Source organism: Oncorhynchus masou, chromosome 6 (assembly GCF_036934945.1).
Source record: "Oncorhynchus masou masou isolate Uvic2021 chromosome 6, UVic_Omas_1.1, whole genome shotgun sequence".
NCBI lineage: Eukaryota > Metazoa > Chordata > Actinopteri > Salmoniformes > Salmonidae > Oncorhynchus > Oncorhynchus masou.
Genome location: NC_088217.1, coordinates 26,700,860 through 26,720,558, shown reverse-complemented (window position 1 = coordinate 26,720,558; position 19,699 = coordinate 26,700,860). Strand labels below are relative to the sequence as shown.

At 40.6% G+C, this 19,699-nt stretch overlaps 1 protein-coding gene across 2 annotated transcripts in view; it reads right to left on the bottom strand.

The window, feature by feature from the left end:
* LOC135541767 (paxillin-like) overlaps positions 1-19,699 on the bottom strand; it is a 48,339-nt gene that overhangs the window by 11,996 nt on the left and 16,644 nt on the right. Inside the window, exons 1-6 of one of the 2 annotated variants that reach the window (XM_064968126.1) lie at positions 5,926-6,031; positions 3,844-4,034; positions 3,549-3,634; positions 3,318-3,448; positions 2,921-3,122; positions 2,577-2,715 (exon numbers count right to left, since the gene is read on the bottom strand). In XM_064968126.1, coding sequence (XP_064824198.1) covers positions 2,577-2,715; positions 2,921-3,122; positions 3,318-3,414 — 438 coding nt within the window. In that variant the 5' untranslated portion in view covers positions 3,415-3,448; positions 3,549-3,634; positions 3,844-4,034; positions 5,926-6,031. Of the gene's footprint in view, positions 1-2,576; positions 2,716-2,920; positions 3,123-3,317; positions 3,449-3,548; positions 3,635-3,843; positions 4,035-5,925; positions 6,032-19,699 lie in introns of those variants that run through there. The other variant, XM_064968125.1, reaches the window with a different exon arrangement.

Below are 19,699 nucleotides of genomic sequence, written 5' to 3'. Positions count from 1 at the left end.
ACAGAGACCACAGTGAAGGACTATGTGGGAGGTCAGTGTAGTTCTCACGCTGGGATCAGTTTCTCCTACCAGCTGTGTGTGGATCTGGGTGTACTGGAGACTCTGGGACACGGCCAACACAACGGAGGCTGAAGCAGCTGAGAGGGGGGGTGGAGAGGGGAGAGGCAGAGCAGGCATCTATGTAGAGTTCTAAAAGAACAGGGTTACAGGAGGGGACATGTCACTGAGGGGCTCCAGCTGCAGATCCACAGGCTCAGTTGGGTATCTGGTTAAAACTACTGGGGCAGCAGACTCTCTATGGAGGGGGGTTCTGATCCTTGACTGAGCAGGAGAGGATCCATATCGACAGACAATTGAGAACAAGACTGGAAATATTAGACAGTAATAATAGGAGACGGAAAAAATTTGAAAATGGTTTGAAAAGAGGTAGACATGGAAAGACAGATCATGTCAAGTCAATCATGAACATTTCTTTAAAGACTTGTGAAAAGTGGCATAATAGATCATAGCGATGAATATAACAATAATTCACATTCCTCACAGTAGCTAGGTTTCCATCCAATCGGGGACATGTTTTCATGCAAATATTCTAAAAATCTGCATATTTTCCCACCAGTCGTGTTTCCACCAAACTGACTTGTTGCGGATAAAAAGCAGTGTGATGACGTAGTGCAAAAAAGAAAAAAAAAAAAAAAAAAAAAGTGGTTCCTTTCCGCTTAAGATTTCATGTAACGAATAAAAATCTAAAGTTCAAATGCATTTCCATCACATTTTCAACTATGATAGGTTAGGTCACAAAAACTGTTGCGTTAAATAGCACATGTGCCCACTCTGGTCAGTGTGGGTAGGCTAGCCTACATGAGAATATTAAAGAGTGCAATTTTTTTTGTTATCAAACGGCAGTAAAGGGTCAATCATGTCACCAAAAGAAGACCCTCAGTATGTACTATAAAGGAGCATCAAGCTCATTTGTGCACTTTTCACCACCCTGTGAAGTTCATAACTCATCAGTAGCAATAAACTGCATGATTTCCTGAGTCATAGTGGGAGGACTACGTGAATATCGTCAAGTAACTCCAAATGTACAGTGCATTCAGAAAGTATTCAGGCCTGGACTTTTTCCACATTTTGTTACGTTACAGCCATATTATAAAATGTATTAAATGAATGTTTTTCCTCAGTCTACACACAATACCCCATAATGACAAAGTGAAAACAGGTTTAGACATTTTTGCAAATGTATTAAAAATAAAACCTTTATGGTAGAGTGACCAGACGGAAGGCACTCCTCAGTAAAAGGCACATGACAGCCCCTTGGAGTTTGCCAAACGACACCTAAAGGACAAACCATGAGAAACAAGGTTCACCTCCCAACAGGAAAACGACCAAGAAAACGCACACAACCAAGACAACGCAGAAGTGGCTTCAGGACAAGTCTCTGAATGTCCTTCAGTGGCCCCGCCAGAGCCCGGACTTGAACCCGATCGAACATCTCTGGAGAGACTTTAAAATAGCTGTGCAGCGATGCTCCCCATCCAACCTGAAAGAGCTTGAGAGGATCTGCAGAGAAGAATGGGAGAAACTCCCCAAGTACAGTTGTGCCAACTCAAGTCTTAGGTATGTAGCATCATACCCAAAACGTGAGGCTATAATCCCAGCCAAAGGTGCTTCAACAAGGTACCTAAGTAAAGAGTCTGAATAGTTATATAAAATGTTATAGTTTTAAATGCATTAGCAAAAAAAATGTTTTTTGCTTTGTCATTATGGGGTACTGTGTAGATTAAGTAGTTTTTTCCCCTCATCAATCTATTATAGAATAAGGCTGTAATGTAACAAAATGTATAAAAGGGGTCTGAATACTTTACTTTGATATTGATAGAATAGCATCATATATGCGCATAAAAGTTGTTTCCGCCACCATTTCTCACATAATACATTTTACAGAGACAAAAAGATACCACTTTGTCAAGCGTATTTTGTTTTGTCAACATTTGGAAAGTTTACAGACAAATTAGCAGTTTCCATCAGGCCTGTCATTAAAAATATATATACACTTTACTCGCATAAAAGGTTATGAAACCTGGTTACAGTAAATAACTTGTATTGTGGGATCGATAAGGCAAATGGTAGTAAATGCCCGACTTAATGTACATTACATTCTAGACCACAGGATTCTACCTGTGTGAAGAACCCACACATCAATGACAAAAATACATCTTCAACCTACCTTTTTAAAGCAACACATTCATCTCAGAGTTGACTTTCCACCACCTGGTTTCTAATCGATATATTTATTTGAATTCACTTGTCACCCCAACTTACTTCACCCAATCTGTACCTGCATAGTGTCCATCACCCTTACCCACCCCCCTCATCCATCCACCCTAGATATTTTGAGTGTATGTAGTCGATATGTAAGCTGTGTGCTGTTTGAAAATGTATGCAGTTCTCTCCTTGAGCTGTTGTCGTCCATTGATGTTCTGTATTATGTCATGTTTTATGTCAACCCCAGGAAGAGTAGCACTCACCGGTCTCCTCCTCATCCACCCACCCTCAAATCTTTCTGTAAAACTTACGTTGCTCTGGACTTTGAAGTCGGACAGCGAGGCCATGAGCTCGTCAAGTTCCCGCGTGGCGGAAGAGGCTGAGATTCTGGCCTGCAGCTGGGAAGGCGTCTCCTCCTCACCCAACTTCTCTCCCACCAATGGGGTGGGGCTAGAGATCAAACAAACAAACATTAGGTCGTAATGATGAGCATTAAATTACCAAAGTCAAACATGAAAAACACACAGGATATAGCACAATCTGAGAGTAAGACCAAACTGTCTTCAGGAACTTGAGGTGCAGTGCCATTGCTTTGCAGTTAATTGTCCCCCAATTTATGGGAATAGCAACATTTTGGACCAGCCCTAATCCTTACATGGGAGAGGGCACAGAACTTTCTTGCTCGTCAAGGAGGCTCTTGGCGCTGAGGCGCACGTCTTCGATGACTGGTGGCCTGGTGGCCACACTGCGTTTTGGCTTCTCCATGGTGGGGCGAGGCAACTTGCCTGTCCCAGAAACCCCGTTCGCTTGCACATAATGGGTGGTGCTGCTGGAAGGCAGGGGCGGAGCTGACTCTTCTGCAACACAGGAGGAGAAAAAATATATATTTACACATTGGCAAGTTTCAACAACTGCAATGGTCAAGAGACCGTAACTGTTAAATGCTTTTATGTACCAAGTAGGGTTTTCTACATGTGGGCCCTGGTCAAAAGCAGTGCACTATATAGGGAATATGGTGTCATTTGGGATGCACACATAATGGTGTAGCGTACCCTCAGTGGGGAAGGAGGGTGTGTTGTGCTGCACAGCGTTGAGCTCCAGAAGCAGCCGGTCCAGCTCCGACAGGTTGCAGCCCAGGGAGGAGCTCATGGCAGCCTCCGTACTCTTCTGCTTGTTGGGGAAGCTGCAGGACACAGACAGACAAACATCAGTAACAGACATCTGATGTTCATTTTGTCATGTGTCGCTACATGAAGTGTATTGTTTATTATGATCATTATTACCTGTAGACGTGGTCCTCTTCGCTTTGGTGTAAGGGGGGGCTACTGCTGTCCCTGGACCACAAGCTTTTCTGTGCAGGGCTGTAGGACTAAGAAAGGACAGGTACATATTTAGAAGTGTAGTAGTGTTCTAGCTAGAATGGTAAATGGGTGAGTGTGTCATGTGGGCACAGGCTTTTGCTCAGTCTTCAAGATTTTATTAGTTGAATCAGATCGGTTACCAACTTGAGCAAAAACCTGAACCCACACCAGCCTTGTGTGTGTATGGTAACACAAATGTGTGTGTGTGTGTGTGTACCTGTGTGGACAAGGGGGTTGAATCTAGGGGGTCAAGCAAGGTCCCATTCAGGGCCTCAGCAGAGGGAGGTGCTGGTACAGGGGGAGGGGCCTGTCCTCCCGTAGGGAAAGAGTAGGGTGTCTCGTCCGGCAGAAACACTGGCCGCTTGGAGATGTGGGAGGTCGTCGACTCCAAGTCCGCCAGCAATGCATCTAGGAACATAAGAGAAAGACCCTTTTAATATTATGGTGTGATCTCCTATGTCAAACCCTGCATGTGCAGCTAAAAGAACAAGTTATTCTCAACACAAGGTTTCTGAGAACCTGTCTCAGCGGCATGCAAATCTGCCCTTGTTTCAGAGAAAAACAGAAGCCGTCTCTGTGCCTCGCCATCACCCTCAGTCCCTTTTCTCACCAATGCGGGTGTGAGGGTTTTGGCAGAGAGCTCGACACAGACAGGGGCCTCAATATTCAGCTATACAGTGAGCATAAGTACAATGGCACGTAAGCAAATTAATAACATTCAGTCTTTTGAAGACCCCCAAAATCAACTTTAACCCTACACTTATTTGATTGCATCTCTCAAGGAGAAGTTTTATTTTTTTAAAGTTGGTAATTCCTAGACCTCTACTCAATCAATAACGGACAACAAGCCAGCCACTAGTCTACTGTGGTTTTAAATTAATTTGTTGTGCAGGTTTATTTTATACTGTCATGGTATGACCTGTGATCCGATCGAGAAGAAAAAGGAACGCACACCTATTTAGACGAGGTGCTGGCTAGCGGATTAGAAAACTTGAAAATAAAAGAGAGCCGCACACTCTCGGAGCTCAGATGCAAAAATGTAATTACCAACGTTTCGACAGCCAAGCTGTCTTCATCAGGGTATAATCACAAACACTGCAGGATGACTTGTTTATATAGTGTCAAAAGACACAGGTGTCTGTAATCATGGCCAAGAGTGGCCTAATATCATTGGTTAATAATCAAATATTAAAATGTCATACAAAGAACAGCATACCAACAACAAATGGATAGCATACGATCATAGATTAATTTGACTACACAAGTTTACAAACAATTACAATGGCAAAGTCACAATAATCACAAGAATGGCTTCAGATCAAAGTCTACGTTGAGACCGAAGGACGCAAGGGTATTTAAATTAAAGATCCAGGCAGCCTCTGTGATCCGGTCATCATATATCCTCCTAGTCATCAATAAGTACACTTGACAGCTTGATGTTCCGGCACTTTCCCAACGTGTCCAAACACAGACAGATGAGAGCAACATTTAGATATCTTAGGAGGAGCAGCAGGGTTGTAACCCACTTCACTGAATCATCTGCACTGTTACCACACCTTTGGTTACTCATTTACCCTGCTGCTCACAAAGTTTCACTGTTAATGGATGTGAAGTAGACAGCAGCGAGACATAAGCTTTCATAACATTTTACAGTCAAAAGTATACTTCATAAACTATTTATATACACTATTAGTAAACGGTTTCTACATTTTCCTAATTAGAAATCCTTAAATCCTCCCTTTAAGTAGGTTGTCTACCATAGCTTTCACTGGTCAGGTTGCAATCGCTCACTGCCAACCAATTGTTGCTTTCCACCTTAATAGACGTGGTCAATCTAGATCATGTTCATCCAATAAGAAACACCCAACCACAATTTCACACTATAAAATGCAGTCATTCTATCTGGGTAAACAAAATGGCTAGCCAGTTAGCCACCCAGTTGGTGGGCAAGAACAGAATGAGCAAGGTGACATCATCCACAATAGTTCTGTATGAACCACCATAACACACCCATGTTCCTTATACCGAGATTACTTCTCTTAAGCAGTTGCCTCTGATTTCACAAGTGTGTGAAACTGACCATCTTCTGCACTACGAATACGTTCCCTACAGGACTTTACTTCAGTCATCAACAATAAACAGAACAAACAAGTGCAACCCATAAATTAACTGTGATCGACATATGCATGCACCTACACTTCAAGAAGTCAACAATACAGGGTCACACTAAACATAACTGATGACAAAAGGTGAGAAATAAAAGGAAACCACAAGAGAAACATGAGTGGAAACAACATACCCGAGGCGATGAAGACGACTAGCACATACACACCCAGGGAGGACGAAGAGAGGAATGCAAAGGAAGACGGAGGAAGAGAGCAACACAAACCCACTGGCTGACAGGCAGGAACTGCCACCCTTAACACCAGAGACTGGTAATGAGAGAGGAGGGAGGAAAGGGCAGGAGAGGAGGCGTCACTTTTGGTGGCAGCGGGAGGATTAGGTTTATCCCTAGCTATGCCAATTTGAAGTTTCAGCCTTCTTGGCTTTCTGAAGGCTGAGGTAAGAGTTTGTTCACACTGACATGACTGCTGCAAAGAACGGTTTACAAACTAGGCAATGAGAGCCAACTCGACGGAGCATTACAAGAAAGCCCGAGAAAAACATGAAAAGGTTGTGGCAGTGATGGAAGGAAAGTTGTGAAAGAGGGAGGGAGAGAATGGTAGAAAAGAATGATATGGTCTCTGAGTACAATGCCTACAGAGAGAGTGGTGTGAGTGGTAATTAAACGAACCCTTCCTTCACACGGGCTGCTGTTATGTCGGTCTCAAGGTTCACTCCAAGTGTGCTTGAGTTCAGTGACCAGGTCATTTAACATAACACACTCCCTCGGTATGGTGTGGCTGAGATGGAAAGTATCCCATGGCCCAAGGAATCATGGATGCTCACGACAGACAACAGTGACAGTGATCCAATTTGGCTAGAGTTGGCGTTAGCATGCTGGATGATGACAGGGTTACCGAAGCAGAGGGGTTTGCTGACTGACTTCGAGATACTGTAAACATCTCAGTGGATTTGATTCTGGATACAGCAGAGCCGGGTGTTTATTCTCCTACAGCCAGATACTCCCTTTAAGGGGAAATATATTGCCTAACAACCAACCAACTGCCCAAAAGGGTGAGGGAAAGTAAAAAACCTCTGATACCAAAACGTTTGCCTTCATTCTGGGCAACAGAAATGCTCAAAGATCCATTTACGCTTGATTTCCAGCAGAAGGGGTTTCAACAAGGTTTTTGTGGGGAAGGTAATGTACAAGTACACCTACAAGCAAAGACGTAGAATAGAGAGTCTTTAGACCAAGACCGGCCTCCAGTAATTATTTCTGGTAGTTCTAAGGGCTCAGAACATGAAGGAAACAGATTGCAATAGGTTGTGCACAAAGGAGGCTGGGGTTTTGACATTTGTTGTAGACCTAAAGCATTAGTGTGGAGGCCTACAAAAGTGTCAGTCCTCTGTGCCAAAGGGCTGATGGGAACATATTACATTTTAGTCATTTAGCAGATGCTCTTTTCCAGAACAACTTACTGTAGTGAGTGCATACATTAATACTTGTTCAATACTAGTCCCCCATGGGAATCCAATCAGTTGCAAGCACCATGCTTTACCAACAGAGACACACAGGAACATGCCATGACACATCAGCTCATAGCCAGCCATTCACATGTTCTGTTCTAATAACCAAACTCAAATTTCATTCAGAATGAAGCAACATATTGGGAATGCATTCTAAGGGGTGTGCTAGTGTGCATATGGGAACTTGGCCAAGGACTGTGCACTCTTGCCTGTTACTAGGCCATCCAGAGGACGGAGGGAACTGCAGTAGAAGTTAAAATTACCCTGAATGAGGGAGAGGCTGTGTCCGAATGCCCATACTACATACTTAAACTGTACACTAAGCACTCTTCTTTGCATACTATTTAGCACGTACCATTTTGTAAAAATGATGCAGTACGCCATGGCCGCAACACAGTAGCGGATTCGGACTGGCTCAGTAGGTAGGGCTGGGCCGAGTGTTGGTAGATTTTTCCCAATTCAACAGACATGCATTGCATTAACCAGCATGATAATAGCTCATTTCCAATTCAATACATTTCTCTGAATAGAATAGGAATGGAGTTCTCGGCATACTCAGACTGTTGAGGCAGACTATCACAGATACCGTAGCCCATCTATCCTACTGAGACAGAAACTGATCACATTGTTCCAGTTCAAAAAAACACACTACCGTTCAAAAGTTTGGGGTCACTTAGAAATGTCCTTGTTTTTGAAAGAAGGGCAATTTTTTTGTCCATTAACATCAGATTGATCAGATATACAGTGTAGACATTGTTCATGTTGTAAATGCCTATTGTAGCTGGAAACGGCAGATTGATGGAATATCTACAGTTGAAGTCAGAAGTTTACATACACTTAGGTTGGAGTCATTGAAACATTTGTCAACCACTTCACCACTTTCTTGTTAACAAACTATAGTTTTGGCAAGTCGGTTAGGACAGTTACTTTGTGCATGACACAAGTAATTTTTCCAACAATTGTTAACAGAGATCATTTCACTAAATCACAATTCAAGTGGGTCAGAAGTTTACATACACTAAGTTGACTGTGCCTTTAAACAGCTTCAAAAATTCCAGAAGATGATGTCATGGCTTCAGAAGCTTCTGATAGGCTAATTGACATCATTTGAGTCAATTGGAGGTGAACCTGTGGATGTATGTCAAGGCCTACCTTCAAACTCAGTGCCTCTTTGCTTGACATCATGGGAAAATCAAAAGAAATCAGCCAAGACCTCAGAAAACAAATTGTAGACCTCCACAAGTCTGATTCATCCTTGAGAGCAATTTCCAAATGCCTGAAGGTACCACTTTCATCTGTACAACTAATAGACTGCAAGTATAAACACCATGGGACCACGCAGCCGTAATACCGCTCAGGAAGGGGCGTGTTTTTTCTCCTAGAGATGAACGTACTTGGGTGCGAAAAGAGCAAAAGAGCAAATTAATCCCAGAACAACAGCAAAGCACTTTGCGAAGATGCTGGAGGAAACCGGTACAAAAGTATCTATATCCACAGTAAAACAAGTCCTATATCGACAACCTGAAAGGTCGCTCAGCAAGGAAGAAGCCACTGCTCCAAAACCGCCATAAAAAAGCCAGACTACGGTTGTAACTGCACATGGGGACAAAGATCCTACTTTTTGCAGAAATGTCCTCTGGTCTGATAAAACAAAAATAGAACTGTTGGCCATAATGACCATCATTATGTTTGGAGGAAAAAGGGGGAGGCTTGCAAACCAAAGAACACCATCCTAACCGTGAAGCACGGAAATGTTAGCATCATGTTACGTCACCCCGCTCCTCCGCTCTCTCCACTGGCTTCCAGTTGAAGCTCGCATCCGCTACAAGACCATGGTGCTTGCTACGGAGCTGTGAAGGGAACGGGCAGGACTCCAGGCTCTGATCAGGCCCTACATCCAAACAAGGGCACTGCGTTCATCCACCTCTGGCCTGCTCGCCTCCCTACCACTGAGGAAGTACAGTTTCAGCCCAGTCAAAATCTGGCCCCCAATGGTGGTCACGACGCGGATATATTAAAGCAACATCTCAAGACATCAGTCAGGAAGTTAAAGATTGGTCGCAAATGCGTTTTCCAAATGGACAATGACCTCAAGCATACTTCCAAAGTTGTGGCAAAATGGCTTAAGGAGAACAAAGTCACGGTATTTTAGTGGCCATCACAAAGCCCTGACCTCAATCCCATTGAAAATTTTGTGGGCAGAACTGAAAAAGCAGGTGCGAGCAAGGAGGCCTACAACCTGACTCTGTTACAGCGCTGTCAGGAGGAATGGGCCAAAATTCAGCCAAGCTTGTGGAAGGCTACCCAAGTTGACCCAAGTTAAACAATTGAAAGGCAATGCTACCAAGTACTAATTGAGTGTATGTACACTTCTGACCCACTGGGAATGTGATGAAAGAAATAAAAGCTGAAATAAATCAATAATTCTCTCTACTATTACTCTGACATGTCACATTCTTAAAATAAAGTGGTGATCCTAACTGACCTAAGACAGGGAATTCTTCCTAGGATTAAAAAGGTCAGGAATGTGAAACTGGGTTAAATGTATTTGGCTAAGGTATATGTAAACTTCAACTGTATATTGCTTCCCCTTCTATTAATACAACAAACAATTAATTATTATAATACATCAAACATTTGGTGTTCATCCCGAAAGCCAACACCTCATTTGGCCGCCTTTCCTTACAGTTCTCTGCTGCCTGCGACTGGAACGAATTGCAAAAAATCTGAAGTTGGAGACTTTTAGCTCCCTCACCAACTTCAAACATCTGCTATCTGAGCAGCTAACCGATTGCTGCAGCGGTACATAGTCTATCGGTAAATAGCCCACCCAACTTACCTACCTCATCCCCATACTGTTTATATTTATTTACTTTTCTGCTCTTTTGCAAACCAGTATCTCTACCTGCACATGACCATCTGATCATTTATCACTCCAGTGTTAATCTGCAAAATTTGTAATTATTCGCCTACCTCCTCATGCATTTTGCACACAATGTATATAGACTCTTTCTTTCCACTGTGCTATTGACTTGTTTATTGTTTACTCCATGTGTAACTGTGTTGTCTGTTCACACTGCTATGCTTTATCTTGGCCAGGTCGCAGTTGTAAATGAGAACTTGTTCTCAACTAGCCTACTTGGTTAAATAAAGGTGAAATAAAAAAAATACTAAATCGATTTGCCAGACTAACACAGACAAAATGCTTGATCAGAACATGTCGTCAATTGTTCAGCCATGTAAGCCATACATGCTTTTTTACTGGATGATGGATGATGTGTAGCTAACCCGTATAGAAAATAGATAAGATACCGTCAGCTAATGGGTTTCAGGATTGCGTATTTTTCACCATTCTGCTTCATTCTAATCAAAAGTGTATGTTGCAGACAGAAGAGGGCGACATTGAATTGGTAAAAGAGAGGGAGGGACTTGGCAGAACTGTCAACATGAGGGCTTTAAATGTCATTGTGTTGTGTGTTACCATCTTGAACATAGGCTACTTGATATAGGGAGAAGGGACATGTATAGTAATAGGCAGGGGCACAACTGGGGGGAACAGAATTAGTGTTATTTTTTATATTCAGTCGGATAAACACTTCAAAAACACAAGACCACTTTGAGGTGTCCACATGATTCTAAAGCACACCGTTGCCTCGTTTGTATCACCAGCGGGGACAAAAATGCCATTTCAGAATGTGGGGGGGGGACATGTCCCGTCCCCAGTGAAAGTTGTACCCGTTAATAGGCCAATATATGTCAATCATCCCAATGAGAGAGTGGACAGAAATCTGCCATGGTTATGTTGAGCATTCCTTCCTGTGTATCAACTGTATGCCCCCTCTCTCTTCATTATCTTATCTGATGGGCAGCAAGGTGTACGGGGAGTTGACATGCTATCACCGCCTCGCTTTTTAGATATATTTTTTAAATAAAAAAGATGAGAGATGTTGAGCCTCCAGTGTCAGAGTAGGTTTACCAAAACTGACATTTTAACAGTCAGTAGAGTGGCTTTTGAATATGACATGAGCTGGCAAGCTATTTGAGAGATGCTGCAAACACACACACACCCTCTCCAAGTCAGTGACAGGCAGCAGAACTCTGTATATATATATATATATATATATATCAAAAAACACAAGGGTTAACATTAAAGTATTAGAACATGAAGGACAAGCAATACAGCATCAAGACACTATCAAACATGTAACAGAGCAATCATTGTGTGAGGGTGCATGATAGTGATATAAAATGTCAGTTTCCTTTTTCATGATAACAACCTTGTGAAACCCGAACGCTCCAAGATCCCCCCCACAGTTCCCCAATAGCTGTCACTCAACCAGTCGAGACCCTTCCCACAGCCCCACCCCCCGAAAAAATAAAATACAATTAATTCCATTCCCCACCCCCAAGAACCCCCCAATGCACCAACAACCAAGAGAATGAACTAAAGAGAAAAAGAAGACAGAAGAAAACAGCAAACAACACAAAAATAATACATTTTAAACAAAGGACAAAGGACAACTGAAATCATAACAGCAATGTCTACTTTATATGTTTGTGTGCATGTCTGGCACTATTACATGTATGTGTGTGTGTGCGTGTGTCTGGCACTATTATATGTATGTGTGTGTGTGTGTGTGTGTTCATTTGAATGAAAGTGTGTGTGTATGCATGTGTACAAACACATGCACGGCATCAGCCTCAGGCAAACCAGCAGTAGTTGTTAAAACACTGCCACTTCGTGTCATTCAAATGTACTTTTATTGTGTTTTATTTTGACTTTTTTCCCCCTTTATCTTTTGACCATCATTCTCTCTCACACACAGCAACTCCACTCCCACTTGTCTCCAATTCCACATACCAACCCTCAGCTTCCCTCAGGCCATCCCATTTATCTCTGCTGGCCACCCACTTTGTGTTTCTACGCAACACATATCTTTCAACTATGCTGATGTTCAACATACAATTTCAATCTAATCAAATGGAATCTACAGGTTGCGTGTTGAAGATAAATACTTTTACTAAGAGTATCAGTATATTACTAATTGACTGACCTGGTCTCTCCAGATCTCCTAACAGTACTATTTCTAGGGTCAATTTTAGATCAATGCTATGCATTTTCAGCCATTCCTGAACCTGAGACCATAAACAGGCTACCTGAGGACAATACCAACATAAATGGTCTGTTGATTCTGTATCCTCACAACAAAATCTGCAGAGCTTCAATGATTTTATGCCCCAAATAATCAAAAAGAATTTGGTGGCAAGAATTCTGCATAATAATTTTAGCTGAAAAGCAAAGTCTTGAATCTTGCTTTGTTTTATATATAAAAACTCATACACCCAGTACCATGGAATCAGTACATCAAAAAAGCTCTTAAACTATTTTGCAATCTGTATGGCACAGTTGTCAACATCCTGGTCCTCAAATGAAACTGCTATACATACCCATTTATGCTATGTTTATTCCTCCGCCAGTTTTGATCCTTTATACTGGGCAGACAGAACAGTTCTCTACCTCCTCCCGCTGCCACCTGCCTCCTCCATTTTTGGGGTGATGCTGTAATCAATTGGTTGTACTCTTGGATTGAGCAGACCTTCCCGTACAATTCTGATAACTCTACCATTCCAATTTACAATATTGTTTAAGAATTTTACCAACCAGCACATTTGAGTTCAGACATAGAACAAGTATTATCTTTTCAGGGGGATGAAATTGAAGCCAGCTCTGCAATGCTTGTTTGAAAAATTACAGATACTTTTTTCCTTAGTATCATTTTCAATTAATCGAAAATGAGACATGGCAATCTGCACAAAGGCAAAAAGGCAATTTTTAAACAATGGGTGAGCTTTTCTTATTAATCTACTTGAGAACCATTTAAGGTTCAAATAAAACTTCTGAATGAGAAGCTTTTAGAGGTTTAGTGCTTATATATTTAAATCTCAATCCACCCAATTCATATTCACACACACATACATATATGCTTGTTTTATTTTGTCTGGTTTAACGTCCCAGATAAAGCTAATGATTTTTTGCTCAAATGATTTGAAAAACAAAATCAGGAGTAGGCAGCGCCACAAGTGAGTAAACTAAGATTTATCTATGGAGTTAATCAGGACAATTTTCCCATAAATAGACAGGTATTTACCTCTCCATCTAGTACCTGACAAACTACCATTTCTATAAGAGTATTTAGAACAAACTAACAATGGAGATTTAAGTATATCAAAAAATACTTGATATAGCTCTACCGGTATACCATCAAGCCCTGGGGGTTTTCCAGACTGAAAGGATTTAATTGCCTCAAAAAGTTATTCCTCTGTAATTTGGCCTTCGTACCCAATTTCTGTACATTTGTTTTTATATTATTTGGAAATAATTCCTTACCGTAATCTTCATTCAGTGGGAGAGGATGAGACGGAAAAGAGAGAATCTGCCTAAAATAATTAGCTTCCTCTTTTAAAATATAATTTGGAGAATCATAGATGACTCCATCTTCAGTAACGAGTTTCTGCAAATTCTTTTTGTTAGCTTTCCTGTATTGGCGTTTCAGGAAGAATTTTGTGAATTGTTCTCCATATTCCATCCGGTTTGTTTTATTTTTGTAATAGATCATTCTTGAAAAAGTTCAATTTTTGTTTAACCTATAACTTATTTTGTATCTCTGTTCTATTGTTTTTATTGCTATCTACCTGTACTATTAGTTCATGGATTTCCCTTGTTAGTCTTGCCTCTTTAGCCAGAAACTGCTTTTTAAATTTTTTATTATTGATGAATATTGAATAACTCCTGGAGGTACATTTTAAAGGTATCCCAAACAATAAGGGGATTTGCAGAACCTATATTATACTGTAAAAATTAAGTTAAATTAGTCTTAGTTAAAGATAAGTTGTCTTACAGTAAACTTTGATTAAATTGCTAATATCCCCATCCACGTGGAAATGTATAAGAGTTATGTGAAGGACAATTAGATGATGATGCGATCGCATTCTGTCTCCTATTGAAACTCTCTTAACCTTTGATGCAAGAGAGAAAGAGACAAGAAAGTAGTCAAGACGACTAGCTTGATTAAGTCTCCTCCATGTATATCTCACTAGGTCTGGGTTTTTTTAGTCTCCAAATATACACCATTTCTAACATGTCCATAATATTTGTGATTTCCTTAAGGGCACGGTGATGATAGTTTGTAGAGTGATTACCTTTACGGTCCGTTGAGGTACTTAACACTGTGTTATAGTCTCCTACAATAATGATTAGACCATTTGTTGCCTGTAAGTTCAATAAATTGGTATAAATGTTTGAAGAAGTGTGGATCATCCTGATTTGGACCATATAGATTAAATGAGCCAAATCTCTTTCATCCACTGTCATATTCAAAAGAAGCCACCTTCCTTGCGAATCATTCCGGATTATTTGCACATTCAGATCAAAATTTGTGTTAATTAATATCATCACACCCTTTGAGTTCCTTTGTTCATGACAGAAAATTATTTCACCAACCCATTCCTTTTTCCACACAACTTCCTCTAAGTTTCCTGTAAAAAGTATGTTATATTCCTTTTAGCCATGTAAAGACTGATCTTTTTTTATAATCTGCCAAACAATTATTACTAGCTATACTCATTTCACCCCTTACCATAACTAGATACTATTCTCAGGCTAAATTGACCATAATTAGTGCTTGTAAAGTTACTGCCATCATAGGCAGAGCTTTCAAATGTCAGATATTTGGAATTCAAGAAATAGGTTCTAGCAATATTTTTTTTTATTCTTGCCCGTTTGCCTGTGAGCCAATGCCACAGATGTTAGAAAATTGAGACAAATTAAGTGTGTAACAAATCCAAGTAGGTTGATGTGTATGATATTGGATATGATATAATGAGTGTGTATGATGTCTGTATAAGAGTAATAAGACTATAATGTGTGATGTCCAAATAAATAACTCTGCCAATTTGCATGTTTGAGTGTCTGTGTGTAACATGTAGTGCGTATAGCCTTAATATTCATAATTGTAATCAATATCGTATCACTATCATAGTTGCATCATAATTACCTTTAACATCATTGAAAAACACATCCCAGCATTTCCATAGCAATTGACGTTTCATATGATCATGAAAGAGACCTTACATTACTCTAGAGACTGCTTCACTACAGTACAAATGTATCCCGTACAATATGTTATTATTGCCCAATGTCCCTATTTCGATATCTTCCCCTTGCTTGTTGTAAACATATATAAACTTGTAGACAAATACATAAAAAAGATAGAGAAACACATTAAATTCTAAAACAGTTCGACAATAGAGAGGGAGGAGAAAAGAAAGCAAGAGTGAGAGAAGAGCGAGATCAGGTGTGTGTGTGTGTGTGTACAAGTCCGAATGTGTAAGCAATCATGTAGTTGAGTACGTGTGTGTTCATATCCACTTCATAATATTCACATCATGTTGCAAACAACATTGTAAGCAATAAAAACATCTCAATTAATGACGCACCAGAAAAGCCCTGAGCCGTATTTATAAGGGCACACTGTAGCAAAACGTTTTGCAATGGAAACCAAGTAATCGGTATTTCTTATTGAACGCTAGTTCTGGTAGTCCCTCACTGTTTATTAAGTTTTGTTTTTCTTCTTTTTGGTGCCTAAAGAATACAACACCGGTCAAAAATTCTCTGAGATATTGTACCAACCCTAAAAAGTGATCAAATATTACTGCACAGGGGGAGTCCACTTACGTTCTCTCTACCCTACTCTCAATCCACACATCTACAATGGTCACGATGAGCAAGAGGCTTTACGGTTTCAGTGAGCACTTGACTACACCTAGGCTGATACTGCTTCATGGGGAGTGCTGCTGACCAGACCACTGACCAACCAGACGCTGATGTTTGTGTCTGCCTGGGCTCTGAACGGTTCTGTCTCTGTTCTGGAAGCCAATATGGGTCACGGGGTCCAGGACAAGCCGGTCTTTGTCCCCCTCCACTTGGACACAATGTGAGGGGGAGGAGGGGGGCGGCCCCTGGAACACCATGAAGCTCCAACAAACATTCCACTGGGCCACATCATAGTCTGGAAAACAATCAGTCTGTTTAAGTGTCAGAGAGAGAGAGAATTAGAGAAGGAGAGTGGGGGAGGGAAAGGGAAAGGGTTCAGTATGAGGAAAGGGGATAGGACAGGAGGCTTCTATTAAGTACTAGTTGGCCTTGAAACCTGTTTACATAAAAGTGCCATCTCCTGCAGCAATGGGCTATAATTCTAATCCGTAATCAGCATTGTCAGAGGAGCCAAATTTACATTGGGTCTGGATTGGTCCATCTCTCCTTATACGTGGATCAGGCGTGTGCATGTTCATCGACAGGCCATAATCTCCATTTATGTATGTACAGTAGAATAATAGTGAAGACATAAAAACTATGAAATAATGTAGTAAAAAAAAAAATAATTATAAACATATGTTATATTTGATTCTTCAAAGTAGCCACCCTTTGCACACTCTCAACCAGCTTCATGAGGTAGTCACCTGGAATGCATTTCAATTAACAGGTATGCCTTGTTAACTCTTTTGGGATAGGGGGCAGCATTTTCACTTTTGGATGAATAGCGTGCCCAGAGTGAACTGCTTCCTACTCTGCCCCAGATGCTAATATATGCAGATTATTATTAGTATTGGATAGAAAACACTGAAGTTTCTAAAACTGATTGAATGATGTCTGAGTATAACAGAAGTCATATGGCAGGCATAAACCTGAGGAAAATCCAACCAGGAAGTGGGAAATCTGAGGTTTGTAGTTTTTCAAAGCTTGGCCTACCAAATACAGTGTCTATGGAGTCAAGTTGCACTTCCTACGGCTTCTACTAGATGTCAACCGTCTTTATAAACTTGAATGAGGATTCTACTATAAAGGAAGGGCTCATGAGACCTGTTTGAGTCAGTGGTCTGGCAGAGTGTCTCAGGCTGGTGACGCGTGCTCCCGACAGAGTTAGCTCTTGTTCCAGTGCTTTTCTTCAGACATAGGAATTCTCCGGTTGGAACATTATTGATGTTTTATGTTAAAAACATCCTAAAGATTTATTCCATACATCGTTTGACTTGTTTCTACGACCTGTAATGGAACTGAGTTTTTGTCTGGACGAAGTGCTTGCGCCTCATGTAGATGGATTACTGGGCTGAACACGCTAACAAAAAGTGGCTGTTTGGACATAAATGGACTTTATGGAACAAAGTAATTTATTGTCGAACTGGGATTCCTGTTATTTCTAACTTCTGTTGACTACAAAATGGCTGATTTTTCTCTGGCTGGATCGGGCTCTGAGCGCCGTTCTCAGATGATGCTTTTTCCGTTTAAAAAAAATTGAAATCTGACACAACGGTTGCATTAAGGAGAAATCTATGAATAACACTTGTATCTTTTATCAATGTTTATTATGAGTATTTCTGCAAAATCGGATGTTTTGGAATCAAAACATTACTGCACATAATGCGACAATGTAAACAGATTTTTAGATATAAATATGCACATTATCGAACAAAACAAATATATTGTGTAACATGTCATCTGATGAAGATCAAAGGTTAGTGATTAATTTGATCTATTTCTGCTTTTTGTGACTCCTATCTTTGGCTGGAAAAATGGCTGTGTTTCTTTGACTTGGCGGTGATCTAACAATCATGTTGTGCTTTCGCTGTAAAGAATTTTTGAAAATCGGACACGATGGGTAGATTAAAAAGATGTTAATCTTTCATTTGCTGTATTGGACTTAATGTATGAAAGTTACATATTTCAAAAATATGACAGGTTAAAAAGTTAATTTGTGGAATTTCTTTCCTTCTTAATGCGTTTGAGCCAATCAGTTGTGCTGTGACAAGGTAGGGCTGGTATAGTTTTGTACTTTTTTGGGCAAGCCACCACTTATTACAGTAGCTGCATGTTTAATATAGGCCAGTCTTAACTAAAATAATAACGTTACGTTTGGCAACAATAGCAAGCATGAAAATAAGAGAGCCGCACACTCTAGGAGCTCAAAATTTAATACCAACGTTTCGACAGCCAAGCTGTCTTCATAAGGGTATAATCACAAACACTGCGGGATGACTTGTTTATATAGTGTCAAAAGACACAGGTGTCTGTAATCATGGCCAAGAGTGGCCTAATATCATTGGTTAATAGTCAAATATTAAAATGTCATACAAGGAACAGCATACCAACAACAAATGGATAGCATACGATCATAGATTAATTTGACTACACAAGTTTACAAACAATTACAATGGCAAAGTCACAATAATCACAAGAATGGGTTCAGATCCAGGCAGCCTCTCGTTTTAACAATAAATTATCAAGGTCACCCCCTCTCCTAGGGAGGGTGACATTTGTCTCTGCTTTATATTGGCATCGAACTAGAGTGGCCTGCCTCCAAGAAGTGGGCCGCAACTGGATAAGTAAAGTTTTTACACCTAATAGTGCTACGATGCTCTGAGATACGTACTTTAAGTCGCGCTTTGTTTCACCTACATAATTTTTTACCACAAGGACAAGTTATAAGATAAATAACTGCCTTAGTGGAGCACGTAATAACACCTTTTATTGGGATCGATTTCCCTGTTTGTGGGTGTTTGAAGGATCTACATTTATAAGTGCCATTGCATTGAGCACAGCCATTACATTTGTAATTTCCATCCAGTAGGGGCGCAAATAGACGTTGTTCAGGAATATCTTGGGGTGGTAAATCAGAGTTTACCAATTGGTCTCAGATTTCTGCCCTGCGAGAATACGACCAAGGGAAGGTCTGAAAACACATTAACGAGACTGTCATCGGATTTTAGGATGTGCCAATGTTTGAACAATTCCCTTAATTTGTTCAGAGCACTTTGAATAGTGGGTAGTTAGAACGCAAGAATGCGTATTTTTCTTCAACAATAGCAAGCCTATCAGAGATATCGTGACAAGATCCCAGAACTAAACCACACACCAAAGTGTGCAACAGAACAGTATACTGTCTACACTCAGTTGTTTTTAAGAAAGTTTAAATTAAATTGTTTAAATCATAGCTTAAGTTTGTGTCCCGGATTCCTGTTTAGTGGCAGTTAGATGCTAGCCATCATGAAAACAGAACAGGCTAACGCTAGCAGTGCTAGCCCACTGGTGTTTCTAAATCCACGGATGGGCACAAACACATCAGGTAGAGGTCGACCGATTAAAATCGGAATGGCCGATTAATTAGAGCCGATTTCAAGTTTTCATAACGATCGGAATTTTTGGACGCCGATAAAAAATATATTTTTTTACACCTTTATTTAACTTGGAAAATCCGTTAAGAACACATTCTTATTTTCAATGACGGCCTAGGAACAGTGGGTTAACTGCCTTGTTCAGGGGCAGAACAGATTTTTACCTTGTCAGCTCAGGGATTCAATCTTGCAACCTTACAGTTATCTAGTCC